At 38.1% G+C, this 14,947-nt stretch overlaps 1 protein-coding gene across 4 annotated transcripts in view; it reads left to right on the forward strand.

The window, feature by feature from the left end:
* The window catches only part of LOC119798139 (glutamate receptor 1-like), a 91,154-nt gene that overhangs the window by 10,604 nt on the left and 65,603 nt on the right, over nt 1-14,947 (forward strand). For all 4 annotated transcript variants that reach the window (XM_038307488.1, XM_038307490.1, XM_038307492.1 and 1 more), the window contains exon 2: nt 12,949-13,133. In XM_038307488.1, coding sequence (XP_038163416.1) covers nt 12,949-13,133 — 185 coding nt within the window. The remainder of the gene's footprint in view (nt 1-12,948; nt 13,134-14,947) is intronic.

Consider the following 14,947-nt stretch of genomic DNA (forward strand, 5'->3'; position numbering starts at 1 on the left):
CCGAGCAGATTACTTCAGCCTCCGCACGCAACGTGCTGGCTGGCTGCGTATATCTGAAGCTCCTGCGTACCGTCTCAAAATACGCCTTACAGGCAGCTGGAAAACAATTAAATGAGAGTGATATGAATAAAAAAATCAAACGCAAGTCACAGTAACAAGGAAGGAGAAAACATTAAAACAAGTCACTTACACACAATGTCGTCTTTATCAACATTGTGCAAATCTGGACTTGCTGATACTGTATGGCTCCGAGCAAATAGGAGGTCACCGCCTCATTGTGAGGCGACAGTAGTCTGTGAAAACAAAATTATGCTATGCTATGATCGGTATCCATCCGTATCCATTTCCTTTTACCGCAGAATGAAAGCATATTCTTTAAATCTTACCCTTGCTCCGGTTTATAGCGCCTGCAATTAGTCTCCGAGTTGTGAAGACGGCGTACTGCTTCCTGTGAATCACAAAAAATGCACTTTAATAAAGCTTGTTCTTGCAAGGCTACCATTAGCCGTAGCTTTAGCTTTAGGCTAGGCTGCTGTTAGCCGTAGCTTAGGCTATTAGCTTAGCAGGCAGTAATCAAACATATATTTACCGCTAGCTTCTCTTCTTTGAGTTCGTCTTGTTCGATGCAGAGTCGCCATCGCGTCCAAGAGGAGTTTTACCCCGAAATCCGACATACTCCGCTCCAGACCGCCTGCACAAAGCAAAGCATACATTCTTATTCTTATTCTTCTTCTTCTTCTGTTGTTTTATGGCGGATTGGCAGGCCAACTTAAAAGGTGCATTTCCGCCACCTACTGATCTTGAGTGTGGAGTGCACAATTTTGGAAGACTGCGCTATACCCCCCCCCAAAAAAAAATAAATCCTATAACTAAATCCTATTAATTGTTCCTGTATCTTTTAGATATTTGAATAATATTTCATTAACTCTTGTTTGTCTTATCTCGTTTCCTAACGATGCTTTTATTGAATTCCCATTAATCCCTATTTTTCTCAACTCTTGTATGAACTTCATTCTCTCCCTTACATACGCAGTACACTCAAAAATAATATGTTGTACTGTTTCTGGATCTCCGCATTTGTCACAATTTCCTGTTTCATGTTTCCCTATTTTAAAAAGACTGTAGTTTAATGCTGTGTGACCTATTCTTAGCCTTGAAATAATTATATCTTTTTTCCTATTTCCATATCTTTTCCTCTCCTTTCCAATAAACTTTTGAATCTGATACAAATGTCTTCCTTTTGACTCATTATTCCATATCGTTTGCCATTTCTTTCGAGTTTCAATTGTAATCAATGTTTTTATTTCTGATTTACTTAAAAATACATTCATTTCTATTTGCTGATGATTTAATGCTTTCTTTGCTAGCTTGTCCGCTTTCTCATTTCCATCTACACCCACATGTGCTGGCACCCAGAGAAGGTATACCGTATTTTCACGACCATAAGGCGCACCGTACTAAAAGGCGCAGTCTCAGTTATGTGTGCCATTTCTGTATTTAACACACACATAAGGCGCACCGGACTATAGGGCGCGTTTTTTATATACAGGTACATGTCCTCTACTACCTTTAAATAGCTCTACTGCGTATTTAAAAATACAGCGGGCCCAAAACTGAGTATGACTGTGCTTTATTCATGTATTTATTACAAAGTATTAATCAAACCTGTGAGCTGGCCATGAGACAGACACATCGCAGATGACACAGCGCTGTGATTACTCCTAAATTAACTTAAAATCCTGAAACCTGCCGACGGAATATGTTCGCTTTTATTGCCGGTATCCTGGTGCCTGCAGTTTAAATTATTTAGATGAAAAACACCTGCCAGCCGCCGCGGTGAGGCTGCTGTTGAAGGGATTTCTACTGTCGGTGCACCGCTGGTGTGTGGGGGTCTGAGCGCCTCCGACAGAAATAGAAAATCTGGATGAACTGACTGCAATTAAGTTTTCAGGTGGCCTTTCTCACTTAAAAACATATTAAAACTACTTTATTCCCACTGATCACAGCAAATATAGCTACAAGATTTAGATTATTTAGATGAAAAAACACCTGCCAGCCACCGCGGTGAAGAGGAGGAGACCCGGCCCAGAGGCTGCTGTTGAATTAAGTTTTCAGGTAGAAAAATAGAGCGGGAGCAAAACTGAGTATGTTTGTGCTTTATTCATGTATTTATTACAAAGTATTAATCAAACCCATGAAAGTCATCATCCTCTGTTTCTGAATTAAACAGCTGCGCTAAATCAGACATGCCAATTTCCCCTTCTTCGCTGTCAGAGTCACTTTCCGTGCAGCGCGGCTCCTCAGAAATAATGCCGGCTTTTGCGAAAGCTTGAACAACAGAGCCAGCAGACACGTTAGTCCAAGCATCTACAATCCATCCGCTAAAGGTGGCGTAACTTGCCCGGCGCTGCCTTCCACTTATCCTGAAACTGTGGTCTCCGTCTGTCATCTATCGCTCCCACGCGGCTCGCAACCTTACTTTGAACGGCTGCTTCACACCGATGTCGAGCGGTTGAAGTTCCTTTGTCAGACCCCCGGGATAACGGCGAGCACAGCGTTCATTTGATTCACCTTTTTTTTTTTCACATCGGCTGTGAGATGGGCACGCAGCGATGGTGATGCGTGGAAAAAAGCACCTGGTCTCCTCACATACACCTGCCTTTCATCATCTCCTCATCCATCCAGCCTTTTTCATTTGCGTTAATGTCATCAGAGCGCTGTGTCTGTCTCGCTGTCAGCTCCCAGATCAGCTTCTCTGATTGGTTGATGCGGCGCGTCCAGCAGCAAAACTTCAATTTTTCCATCTCGAGCAGCAGCAGCGCGTTGGCGGTGCGTCAGATGCTTAAACGCTCCCGAGGCGCTGCGCCTGCTGCTCAAAACGCGCTGCGGGACCTTTTGCTGCACCTATACGAGCTTCAACCATTGACTTTGCATGTAAACTCGCTGCTTCTGCTGCACCTGCTGGGTCCGGTTCACACCGATGTCGAGCGGTTGAACAGCGAGCACAGCGTTAATTTGTTTCCCCATGTTTTTCACATCAGCTGTGAGATGGGCACGCATGGAGTTACATATTAACAGCGATGGTGATGAGTGGAAAAAAAACACCTGGTCTCCTTACATTCAGCCACTCTTTCATCATCTCCTCAATGAGGTGGTCTCAAAAGTCGCAGTTACAACACACATAAGGCGCACCGCACCAAAGGGCGCACCGCACATTTTGAGGGGAAAAAAAGACGTTTAAGTGCGCCTTATAGTCGTGAAAATACGGTACTAGTATTTTTAACTGCCTTATTCTAAATAGACTTTGCAATACTTCAAATATTAAATCTTGCCTAGTTTCAGATTTTCCACTTAGAAGACTATTTAGTGTAGCCATTGAGTCTGTACATATTACAGTTCTTAGTGGTTGAACTTCTCCGATCCACTGTAGTGCTAATATGATAGCTAATACTTCAGTTGTAAATACTGACACATGATTAGATATTCTTTTTGCAATTTTTATTTTGAATGTCGGAATGTATACTGCTGCTGCTGTTCTTCCAGACTCTGGCTCCTTAGACCCATCTGTATATACCTGTAGAACTGAATAATATTCTTTACTTAAATGTTGTTGTACTATGATATCAGTTGGTGTATTTTTCCCCCGTGTATTCATTATTTTTTTTATTTGTAAATCGATCACTGGTGTAGAAAACATCCAAGGGGGAATTGCCGGTATTGGAACAGTTGGGGTTATTACATAATCTTTCAAATTCAAACTGCTTGCCTCTTCCTTTACTACCCATCCAAAGCTTTGTATTTCGTTATATTCATATTCCCAACAATCTTTCAGAAGAAGTCTGCCTGGATGATTTTCTTCATGTCCTTTTACACTAGCCCAATATCTCATTCTCAGTTGAGTCCTTCGTTGTTCAAGTGGCCTTTCTCCCAATTCAACTATGATACTACTGGAGATGATCTAAATGCTCCACAACAAATACGTAAAGCCTGATTTTGTATAACTTCTATCTTATTAAGTAAGGTTTTATTCGCAGAGCTATAAACTATACTACCATAATCTATGTTTGACCTAATCACTGCATAATACATTCTCTTCAAAGACTGACAGCTTGCTCCCCAATCAGCTCCTGACAAGCATCTTAACGCATTTATTCCTTTTTTGCATTTTTCTATTAATTTCTGAATATGAACTCCAAAACTTAATTTATAGTCCATCCACACACCTAAATATCTCACTACTTTCACTTGTTCCAGCAGGTAACCGTACATTTTGATATTTAAAGTAGGATTTTGTTTTTTATTTGAAAAGCGTATTGCATACATCCTCCGCTGTAGAGAGCATGCGTGAGATGAACCAGGGTTTCCGCGGATCAATAAAAATAATTACAATTCATTCATTTTTTTTTTAAATCAAGGCCTTAATTGTCACAAAAATTATTTAAATATGTTTATCGAAGTATTTAAAATTCTTTAATAAAAAATGCTTATAAAAACAATTTCGTCAGATATATTATATCGCTCCAGGCGGAGAAAAAGCTAGAGTATATATATATACGTATATATGTGTGTGTGTGTGTTTACATACATACAGGAGTCATGGAACTGTGCTTACAGCTCCTTCATATTTCATGTACACTAATAACCTTTGTACATGGTTGTTGTTGATGGCATTAAAATCGTTTCTAATAGCATTAAAATAGCATTAAATTAGAGTCACTCATTCCTGTATGAACCCTGTGAGCGCTTAATTTAATATGGCATATTAAAAAAATCCCACCATGATCCAGTATATGTTCAGTTTCTGCCCAAATATATATATATATTTTTGTAACGGGGATAAGGATAATTCAAAACTGCTTTTTTTGAATGAACTTGTTCTCTTCTCCCAAACTCAGCATCTCTTTTCATTCCTGTAATAAGAAGTTTATTTTGAATGGATTTGATTAAAGTTTAAGTCCCTCGGTATAAAATAAATATTTTGATGGAGATGAGAAATCTGCTTCCTCGTTGGTGAATAACCAATAGTTTGGATCCAATCATTTAAATAAACAGTGTTAGTTTTTTTTTTATATATAAGAATTGTGCTATAATTTCTAGTCACCGATCTGTTGCTGCTATATTTTAATTTGACGAACCAGAATTTGTTGATGTTCTTTTTCCTGTTTGGTGCGATTGCAATTGCGGACCTTGACCTGGCCGGACCTTATGACCACAGTGTACCAATCCTCTGATGGCTACTTCCAACAGGATAATGCGCCATGTTATAAAGTGAATCATCTCAGACTCATTTCTTGAAACTTTTCCACTTAAGTAATTGTGAATTGAGCATATTGACAGACAACATTTTATTTTTTATCTTAAATGCAATTTTTTTTTTATAATTACTGCTCTAAATGTATTGCTCTGTCAGCTGAAGATCTGTTTTGGTCTCTATACTTTAATTAAATAAATCAATTCAAGCTAAAATGTAAGAGGCTATACTGAGCCTGATCTCTTGTGTCAGAGATTTTCTTACCTTTTAGAAAAATGTCACTAGGAGTAAAACCCCCCCTGCAACCCTGATTTGCATTTGTATAGCTCACAGCATGTTCATTTACATGTTAAAGCCTCCCCTAAAATTCCATGGGGGGGAGGCATGGGGGGAACACTGCCTAAGAAAGTCCACGTCAATTTCTGACAATTTACGGGAGTTTTCGGCGAAGCCTGCAAATTGTCGTAAACTGCCGCTAACCTGAAGTTCCACGACAATCTACAGTGCTGCATATTGACGAAAATCCCACTTTTCATGCAGTGAGTTTTTATCTCAGGGTGTTGCCAGGTTTGAAGTGCACAGGAATCCGGTGCTGGTTGAAAATCCTCCTGAGTTTTTCAGAGACTCCAGCAACATAGGGAATGACGATGTTCCTTCATCTGTTTCCTTCCTTCTCAGCAGACCTTTTCTTGATTTTTAGAAAAGCACATTTGGGATAACTGCTGATCTTCAGTTAATTGTGCTATACAAATACATTTGCCTTGCCTTTTCTTTTTTGATGAAAATCCAACCTAGATGAGCTTCTCTAATCAGTCTAATGACAAAGCTATTTTCAAGGATCCAGCACACAATAGAATCTTCATACAGTATGAGGGGGCAATATGGCAGTGATTAAGTATTATTAAAGTGTCGTAACTATGAAACTTGTCTAAAGTATCCTTTCCCTCAATTAAAGACATTTCATCCCAGCGATATGTGTCCCGAGCCCATAATATCATAAATGACCACTTTCACCCCCAACATGGACTGTTTTCCCTGCTGCCCTCTGGTAAGAGACTGCACAAAAGTATGACAGTGGGACTTAGCTCCAGTTTATATATTTAATATAAATGTTATAAACCGAGACAGATGGACCCAGTATTCAAGGTGAGACAGTCAGTAGGAAATAAACAGACAGAAATAGAACTGAAGCGGGCTGCTGAGGATCTGCAGACCTGCAGCAAATGCAGGAGGGGGGCGGGGCACCGCTCAATCTCTGGCACTCTGGTCAAAGAGAAACACAAGTAAGTCACCACGATCATCTGAACAGAAGATGATTATCCGAGTGAGTCACTTACCTGGTTTAACAGTTCAGTCCATCCCTTTCAAATAGATTCAGGATCAGCCAATGCGCTGCCAATAAGATGCAGCCCTGAGCTGCCCAGAATGTCCCTGATGCTGCAGCCCCAGAGAACATGCAGGACAACAATCCAGATCAAGGGAGAAAGGATAGAGCAAAACAGTTCAGGGATCCAGGAGTTCTCCGCTCGATCAGAGGTTCTGACCCAAACAGGAAAGAGAAGGATCCAAGCTTCAAGGAATCTTTAGAGAGTTAAGGCAGGTTCAGAGTCCGATGTGTCGAGCAATCAGCTCAGACTGAAACGCACAGAGATGCAGAATCCAGCAGGAGTCCAAAGGAGGTTCAGGCAAACAGATCAGACCGGTACAGAGGGGACCAGTGGGTGAGAGGGAATGGAATCAGGAAATCAGAATCACTAGGAAACGCTCTCACCACTGGTTAGGGAATAGACTCGCCTGAAGACACCGGCTCCAGAATAAGATCCTCACTGGAATGGGGACATGAACCTATGACTAACTAAAACAGGACCCACGGACATCAGACAGGGAACAACCAGAAAGCAAACAAACAATGATCTGGCCCTCAGTAGCTGGAACTGAGCCCAATGTAAGGGAAACTGACAGGTGGATGAGATGAATGATAATTAGGAGCTGGACAGAGTTAAGCAGGTGAAAGGCATGGGTAATTAAGGTGATCTATCAGGGCAGATCATAAAAATAAATGTCTTTAAATTATGTTTTGTTCTTTCATCTCTCACATGTCCTCGTATTTTTATTTTATTTATCCCTGCTTAAGATTTCCTTGTCTTCAATTTCTTTCCCACTGCCTCCTTCTCTGACATTTTCCCTTCTTTCTTTCCTCCAATGATGTACTGCCTTTATTGAAATAAGATAAATAATTTGAGGCACTCTTGCATCTAGATGTAGATAAAGATTAAAGGTGAGGGTCTTTAAGTTTCTTCTTTTCTATGTGAAGTGTTTATTTTTATGCTGTCCTTTTCCTTTTTCTGGTGGCTCATGCTCCATCTGTTGCAATTGTGCTTTTGCTCATCTGTCTCTGTAATTCAGGGCTGTGCATTATCATTAGCACTTGGCAGGCAGAAGGAAGCCTCAGTAGTTTATGGACAGTAAGTTTTTCCCCTTCAAGACTCTGATCATTATAGCCAGTTGGGGAAACCTTGATGTCAGATAGGGTGATGAGAGTTTTAATCCCAAACAACCTCTTGTCATTTAGTACAATTGTTTTTTACCGATATTCTCTGTTGATCTAAGTATACATAGACACACTAAAAGATTACCGAATATTTCATTGTCGGTGTTTAGAATCTACTTATTTGAGATCATATTTGTTAGAACTCAAGAAAATGCTATTCTTTTAGAAAACACAAGGTAGAAAACATTCAAACTTCTTTTAACTGAAGCAACTTCTAATTCCTGTAGGTCTACATGTATCTCAATCTGCTAATTTCTATTATCCAAAGTGGATTCTACCTCTAGGATAACTTTTTTTCCTGTTCCTGCTTCACTCTGATGCAATGAGCCCCAATATTAACCATTAGGACAGAAATTCTCCTCTCAATGTTTGTCTTGTCTCATAAAAAATATCTCTCCTTTCTGCAGATGCCACAGAACTGAACCACTGAAGCCTTGCAACTGTATATAATTTTTGTTTTTCATTTTTGTAAATAAATCTCCGTTGAATTAATTATTAGTGCATGTCAGAAAACTTCCTGAGAGCCCTATGATTATTTTACATATATGGTGATTTGTCCAGAGAAGAATGGAAGCTGGAGCAACATTGTCTGAAAGCCAATTTGTAAATAAGGTGGTTGATTACCATAGAGGAACCTGAAGAATTTCATTTTTTGTATTTTTGTAATACTTATTAAAGTAGGTCTGATTCTGATTCTTCAACAGGTTTTTACTCTGTATCTATCACTATGTCCTTTTTTGCAGTATTTTTGGTGCTCAGACAGGTTCAAGTGAGAACTGTTCAAAATTTTATCAGACAAACTTAACATCATAACATAGCCATAGTTAAAGTTCCTCATAACAGGGTAATGAAGAACTCGAACTATGGAGACAAACAGTTTATGTGCGGTAATGGGGGGTTTCTTCATGAAACAGGAGCTCCTACATTTAGAGGCATAGATGGCTGAGGTTGTGGACATCCCATAGTCCTCTGGACTTTCTCTACCACTACCTGCAGCTCAATTTTTGTTCATGCTGAGTAACTGCTGTGCCACACAGTCATGCAATTTTTTTTTTCTTTTGCACCAACCTTCCAGATGTTCAACCTTCTGCCTGTAGTATGTCCCGATAAATCCAATCACAACATTGTCCTCGATTTCACAAGCATACCTGGGCTTGTCATCTGCCCTATGACCTTAATGTTATATCCATGTTTGACCTCTGGTGATTCTGTAATCTTTTATAACGTAAGAAAAGTAACAAGACAACTCTTGTGGTAAAGAATCAGAATGCTGGGGACACATAAAATGTAAAACTTCAAAATTATCTAAAAAAAAAAATTATATATATGTTTTAATTCTATAATATATCAAATGCAGTTATTATGTTATGTAATACATATCATATCAATATTATTATAATTATTTCATGATATGTCACTGCATATACATTTTTTACTATATTGATAAAAGTATTCCATTTTAGAAAAAGATGCTTGAAAAAACTAAACAAGTGATCTTACATAAAACCCTAAAAGTTAATCAGTGACAAATGCTGTAATCAACTATAAACAGTAATGTTTACTGAAATATTAGAAACCTCATATAATTACCAGAAAAAAACAGAACACCCACAATTTAATCAGATGCAACGAGAAACGTTTAAGTAGTTTATTGGAATATAAACAGTTCTGCATGTCGGGGGGAATTCACTAGAGTCAGCAGTCAGAACTTCTGGAAGGAGATTTAACAGTTTGGTGACCAGGCAGAAACAGAGGACAATGTTTCTAGTGTTTTATCCTGGTTCACTAACTCTCTAGGAATTTGGGGACAAACTTTGAGAGTTTCTGAAGAAGTCGGTTGGTGTGTGACGTCACTGGTGAAGCTCTGAAGATTCCTTAATCTGTCCAGGTTGTTTTGGAGGAATTCTACTTTGTCAGTTACTTGTTGGTCCAGGGGAATACACAGGGTCTGATCCTTGAGAGCAGAGACAGGCAGAATGATGAAGGGGACAAACCAGAGTTCGGGATCCGAGAGCCGTTCCAGAGACAAACCAAGATGATCTGAGATCCAGAGAAAATCCAGGGGAGAATCCAAGAGTGAGGTCAGGGCACAGAAAACAGGTCAAAGATCCAAAAACACACTATGACAGGTTCAATAGGATTCAGGCAGGCTCAGATAATCAGGAGGCCGGATCAGGTTACAGAAATGCTGGACTAAACTCACAGATAGCTTGTAATAATCTGGCACTAGTGATTGGTGTTGTCAGGGTTCTGTCCTCCGTTTAAGTTTATTTTTAGTTTCTTTGTATTTGTAGTTTTTTTTTCTAGCAGTGTTTTGTTCTTGAGTTCTCTCTCTCTTCCCCCCCCATGAGTTTATTTCCTTTCCCTTTGGCTTCCTTCTAGGTGCTTTCCTCCACACCTGTTACTTGTCAGCTCATTAGTCCAATCTTTGTTCTGTCTCCTATATATACTCTCCCTGTCCAGTTCCTCAGTCTTTTCCTGGCTCCTAATGTATGTTTTCTTGATGTCCAAGATTCAGGGGTTTTTTTGTATTCGTTTTTTTGGATTTTTAGATTTCCGCCTCAGTTGACTGTCAGTATTTCATTAAATCGGCAAGACTCATCACTGCCTACTAATCTCTGCATTTAGCTCCTCAAAACCTCAACAGTGACAGGTTTAGGGCGACAGTGGCATCGGTACAAGAGTTTGACTTGCAATGGGAGGGTTGTTGGTTTGAGCCCAGACTCCGCCTTTCAGTGTCTTTGTGTCCTTCGGCAGGACATTTCACCTGCATTGCCTACTGACGTTGGTCAGAAGGCCCGGTGCGCCATTGTACGACAGCCTCGCTTTTGTCAATGAGCCCAGGGCAGCTGTAGCTGTGAGTGTGTGTGGGTGAATGACTAAATTTAGTGTAAAGCGTTTTGGTCATGACTCCTGACTTGAAAAAGCACTATATAAGTACAGGCCATTTACCATTTGGTCTGAAAGCTGGTTATATAGACAGGTGAGCAGGTGAATGTGATGGAGGCTGATTGGAAACGGGGCGGAGCTGACAGGTGTGTTGGATCGTGAATCAGACCAGCACTGGTGCCAGTAATCATGACAGTTTTTAAATGTTATATCTCCATGATCAAACAATATTATATTTATATTTATATATATATATATATATATATATATATATATATATATATATATATATATATATATATATATATATATATATATATATATTGATTACTTATTTTCTACCCCTAATTTCTGTAAAATATAACAGACAGACAGACAGATGCAGATGCTCACTGACTCCGTGGTGGAGGGTGCATCGAACTCTCTTTGCCTTTAAATAAACGTACAAAGACCAGATCAATTTTCCATAATAATAGATACATAAGTTGATTGATTAATAGATTTCACCTTTTAAATGCTTCTCTCCTTGGTGGCAATTTGATGTTGAGTTGATATAACTATTGACTTGCATCTCTTAGTTTTCCAAAAAACAGTTTCAATAATGTTCAAAAGTTTGTTTTTTTATTTTACTCAGTTTGTTGGCAAATATTTTTAGGTTAAACAGCTGTGTGATAGTTTGATCTGAGAAGCATACAACACTGATTTTCTGAATTTGAAGAAGTGGCTTTTTTTTTCTCCCTAATAATTGATCTTGGCTCAGACGTGGAGGCAACATAAAAGCTAAAAAACTTGGGCTGAAAAATACATATCTGATAAATTTCGTCTAAGACAGTTTGTCACTATTCATTTATATTTCTCAGTAAGGCCTGAGTTGCTGAATGAAAATGAGACCCTTGCGGGTCTGCTGTCTCTCGATGTGTAGAAGCTGCTTTCTAAAATTTAATTCAGGGTCAGCTCAAGCCTAAGGCAAACTGTAAATATCAGAAGTTGGACTGCTTTCAAAAAAAGGGGGAGAAATCGCTCAGCTTTTGGCTTTATGAGCCTACTCAGACTATTGCATTAAATCTCTCAGTGATATGTTTGCTGTCTTTAAGGAAAAAAGACCTGTCCTGGAATGTAGGTGGGAATATGAAGCAGGATGAGTTTGTCAACTTAAATTGAACGCAACAAAAATGCCAAACTTATACAGACTAAAGTTGATGGTTAAAAAACTCTTTGATTTAAAAAAATAAAAATAAATCTGGTGGTTTATCCATCAGATCAAAGTATTTTGAAGAAGGAAAAAAGTATGTACTCACTTGCAGTCTTTGCAGTTTTGGGTTGAGTCTAGGGCTGAAACAATTAATCAAATTAATCGATTATTGAAATAATCGCCAACTAATTCAGCATTTCATTAATCGTTTACTGGAGTATGGAGACTGTAAAACCAGCCTTCAGCTGACAGAGGAAATAGCTTAGAGCAGTAATCTTATCAAAATTGTTAATTTAAAAAAATTATATAGATACAAACATTTTGCATTTATGATTTAAAAAATGTTTTTGCCTGTAAATATGCTCTATCCTGGATCCCTCAAGTGGAAACATTTTAGTTTAATTTCGTAAAAAAGTCTTCTTTAATTAAGGAACCTTTGGCTATCTGATTAATAATCGAATAATCAAAAAAATAATTGACAGATTAATCAATTTGCAAAGTAATTGATAGTCGCAGCCCTAGTTGAGACCGGTTCAACCACAGGTCCAACAGTTGGAAAATTGCCCCCTTTCATTCAACCCAGTGATACTTAAACATAACTGTTGATATCTTGAGCGAGATATGCAATAAGATTTCAGTAGAGCATTTATGTTTGTATATTTATAACCTTTCAATACCAATGTGGTTAATAAACACAGTACTGCACAGTTAAAAAGACAACTTTAACATTCAGAAGAGAAAATATAAAAACTCAATACTGCTCCTCTATAATTCTTATTCATTGATTCTGTTATCTTATTTTGTTCTTATTGTGGATATAAATGTTAATTCAGTGACTAATTTAATGTGTTTCATTCCAAGTGATAGCAAAGATTTTTTTTTCTTTATCACTATTTTAAAATTCATTTTCTGAGACACAGGACCATAGTAAGGACTTCATACATAGGGTACATAGGTACTGAAGATATTAAGCTTCAGCCAGAATTATAGTCAGTGTATACCAGTACTTTGAACACTTGTATATGTGGCGATTAAATCATTTAAAAGATGTTTTATCATTTTCAGGTCTTATGGTACTACAAAGGATACTTGACACTGCAGCAGAGCGCAGTTGGCAGGTCACCTCGGTTAACTTGGACACAATGACAGAGGGGACCTTCATCAAGATGCTGGCTGACATTGACTACAAGAAGGACTTTCAGATCATTATTAACTGTGAACTGGAGCGCTTGAACTACATACTAAACCTGGTAAGATAATGACATATTCACAAAAACCTTCCAATTATTGAAAGCTACATAAAACAAATTAGTAAAGCAAACAGCATGACTCAACCGCCCTACTTTCCATGTATATAAAACTTTTTCTTCATAGAGGTTAAACCATTTATTGTTCTTGTGGCTTGAGGCTAATTGTCATATTTGACTTATTTTTCCTATGATCTTTGCCACCTAATGTATTTGGTCAATAATTATGATTCAGCTCCAGATTGTCTTCACATCCTTGTATTCAGGAATTATATAAAGGAGAAGAGACCAGAACAACTTCTAGAGAAAAAAGCGAAGTGCAAAGAGCTGGCAGACGGCAAATATGTCATCATCTCATAAAGAATAAATTATAGATGAAGTTAATCTACCAGCATGTTTTCTATTTTGTAATGGTTTAGAAAAAGCATTTTGGGCAGATTTTGTGTTGAGCTTCCCCCTTCACATAAATGTATTTGTGTCACTTAAACAGCCAAGCATATAATGTTGACTCGCAGCTGTAACACCAACAGAGAAAATACATCCCCTTTTTAGAGTTTTTTTTTTTAATAAGGGACAAAATGTAGTTGGGTGTGATCTGTGCCATGTTCAGAATTTGTTTAACGTTAACCTCCAGTGTAAAATACACCAAAGTGTATATTGCCATTTTTCAAGCATTCCCTTGCTGACTCTAAGGTGTTTGATTGGAAAATAGCAACTCGGTGCTACAAGTTAATAATAAACTTTATTAGCTTATCAGTATGACCACTTCTACTATAGCAGTTTCCTACTTTTCAGTTTATGTGTTAACACATTGACTTAGCAACAACCTTGGGGAACAGATTTTAATGCACCTGTGTCTGAAATATTACAAAATATTCCCTGTAAATTCAGTTAGTTCATGGCATGCAGTAATCACCTTAACAACTGTGGTGTTAATAACACCACTGTTTTTCATCTAAATCTATATAACTATATCCATTTATATCTAACATTAGCTATATATCTGATAGATATATAGATATATACATATCTATATCCATATATATCTAGCATTATGTAACATGCGTTTTCCAGCCATAGCTGTGAGGTATATGAGGGTAATCAGTGTTTACAATTATGCCTATTTTTATCACCACTCCAAATTACATGGTGCTGCATTAAGATAAAATTGAAAGGGTTTTACTTTGCAATTACCACCATTACAAAGTATTATCAAGGCTTGGTAACTGTCAAACTATTATGTACATTAGAAAAGAAATATTCTAATACATATAAAACAAATTCTAAAAATCAGTTATTTCACACAATTTGAAGCATAGTCTATTAACCTAGAGCAATATGCATGGTATGGTTGTTACATGTCAGGTATCCCGGTCATTGACCTTGACCATGACCAAGGCACCTTTCAGTAGAACTGCAGTCAGTCCCTGGACTGGCATGGCTATCACTGCTCCTAAATAGTTAGGGACAAATGCAGAGGACACATTTCCCACTGGGATCAGCTTCATAGTCATAGTAGGCCACTTCTTTGATTTTATTTATTTTGCTCAGGCTACTAGTAAGCCTGCACCCCGCCAAATGTTAAAAGGGGAATATCATTGCCATTATTCTTAATATATAGTCGTAATTTTACACTTGAGTAAGAAAATGTCACAGGGGATGGTCATTTAAGAAGGGGCATAATTTTTAAAGATTTTTTTTAAGAAGGGGGATGGCATCCCCCCTCAACTCCAGTACTGTATATACTGTATCCTGATGGTGGTTCAGTTATTCACGTTGTTGCATTACATCAAGAAGAACCAGGGTCAGAATCTGGG

This window comes from Cyprinodon tularosa, unplaced genomic scaffold (genome assembly GCF_016077235.1).
Source record: "Cyprinodon tularosa strain WSP-4 unplaced genomic scaffold, ASM1607723v1 ctg610, whole genome shotgun sequence".
Classification (NCBI taxonomy): domain Eukaryota; kingdom Metazoa; phylum Chordata; class Actinopteri; order Cyprinodontiformes; family Cyprinodontidae; genus Cyprinodon; species Cyprinodon tularosa.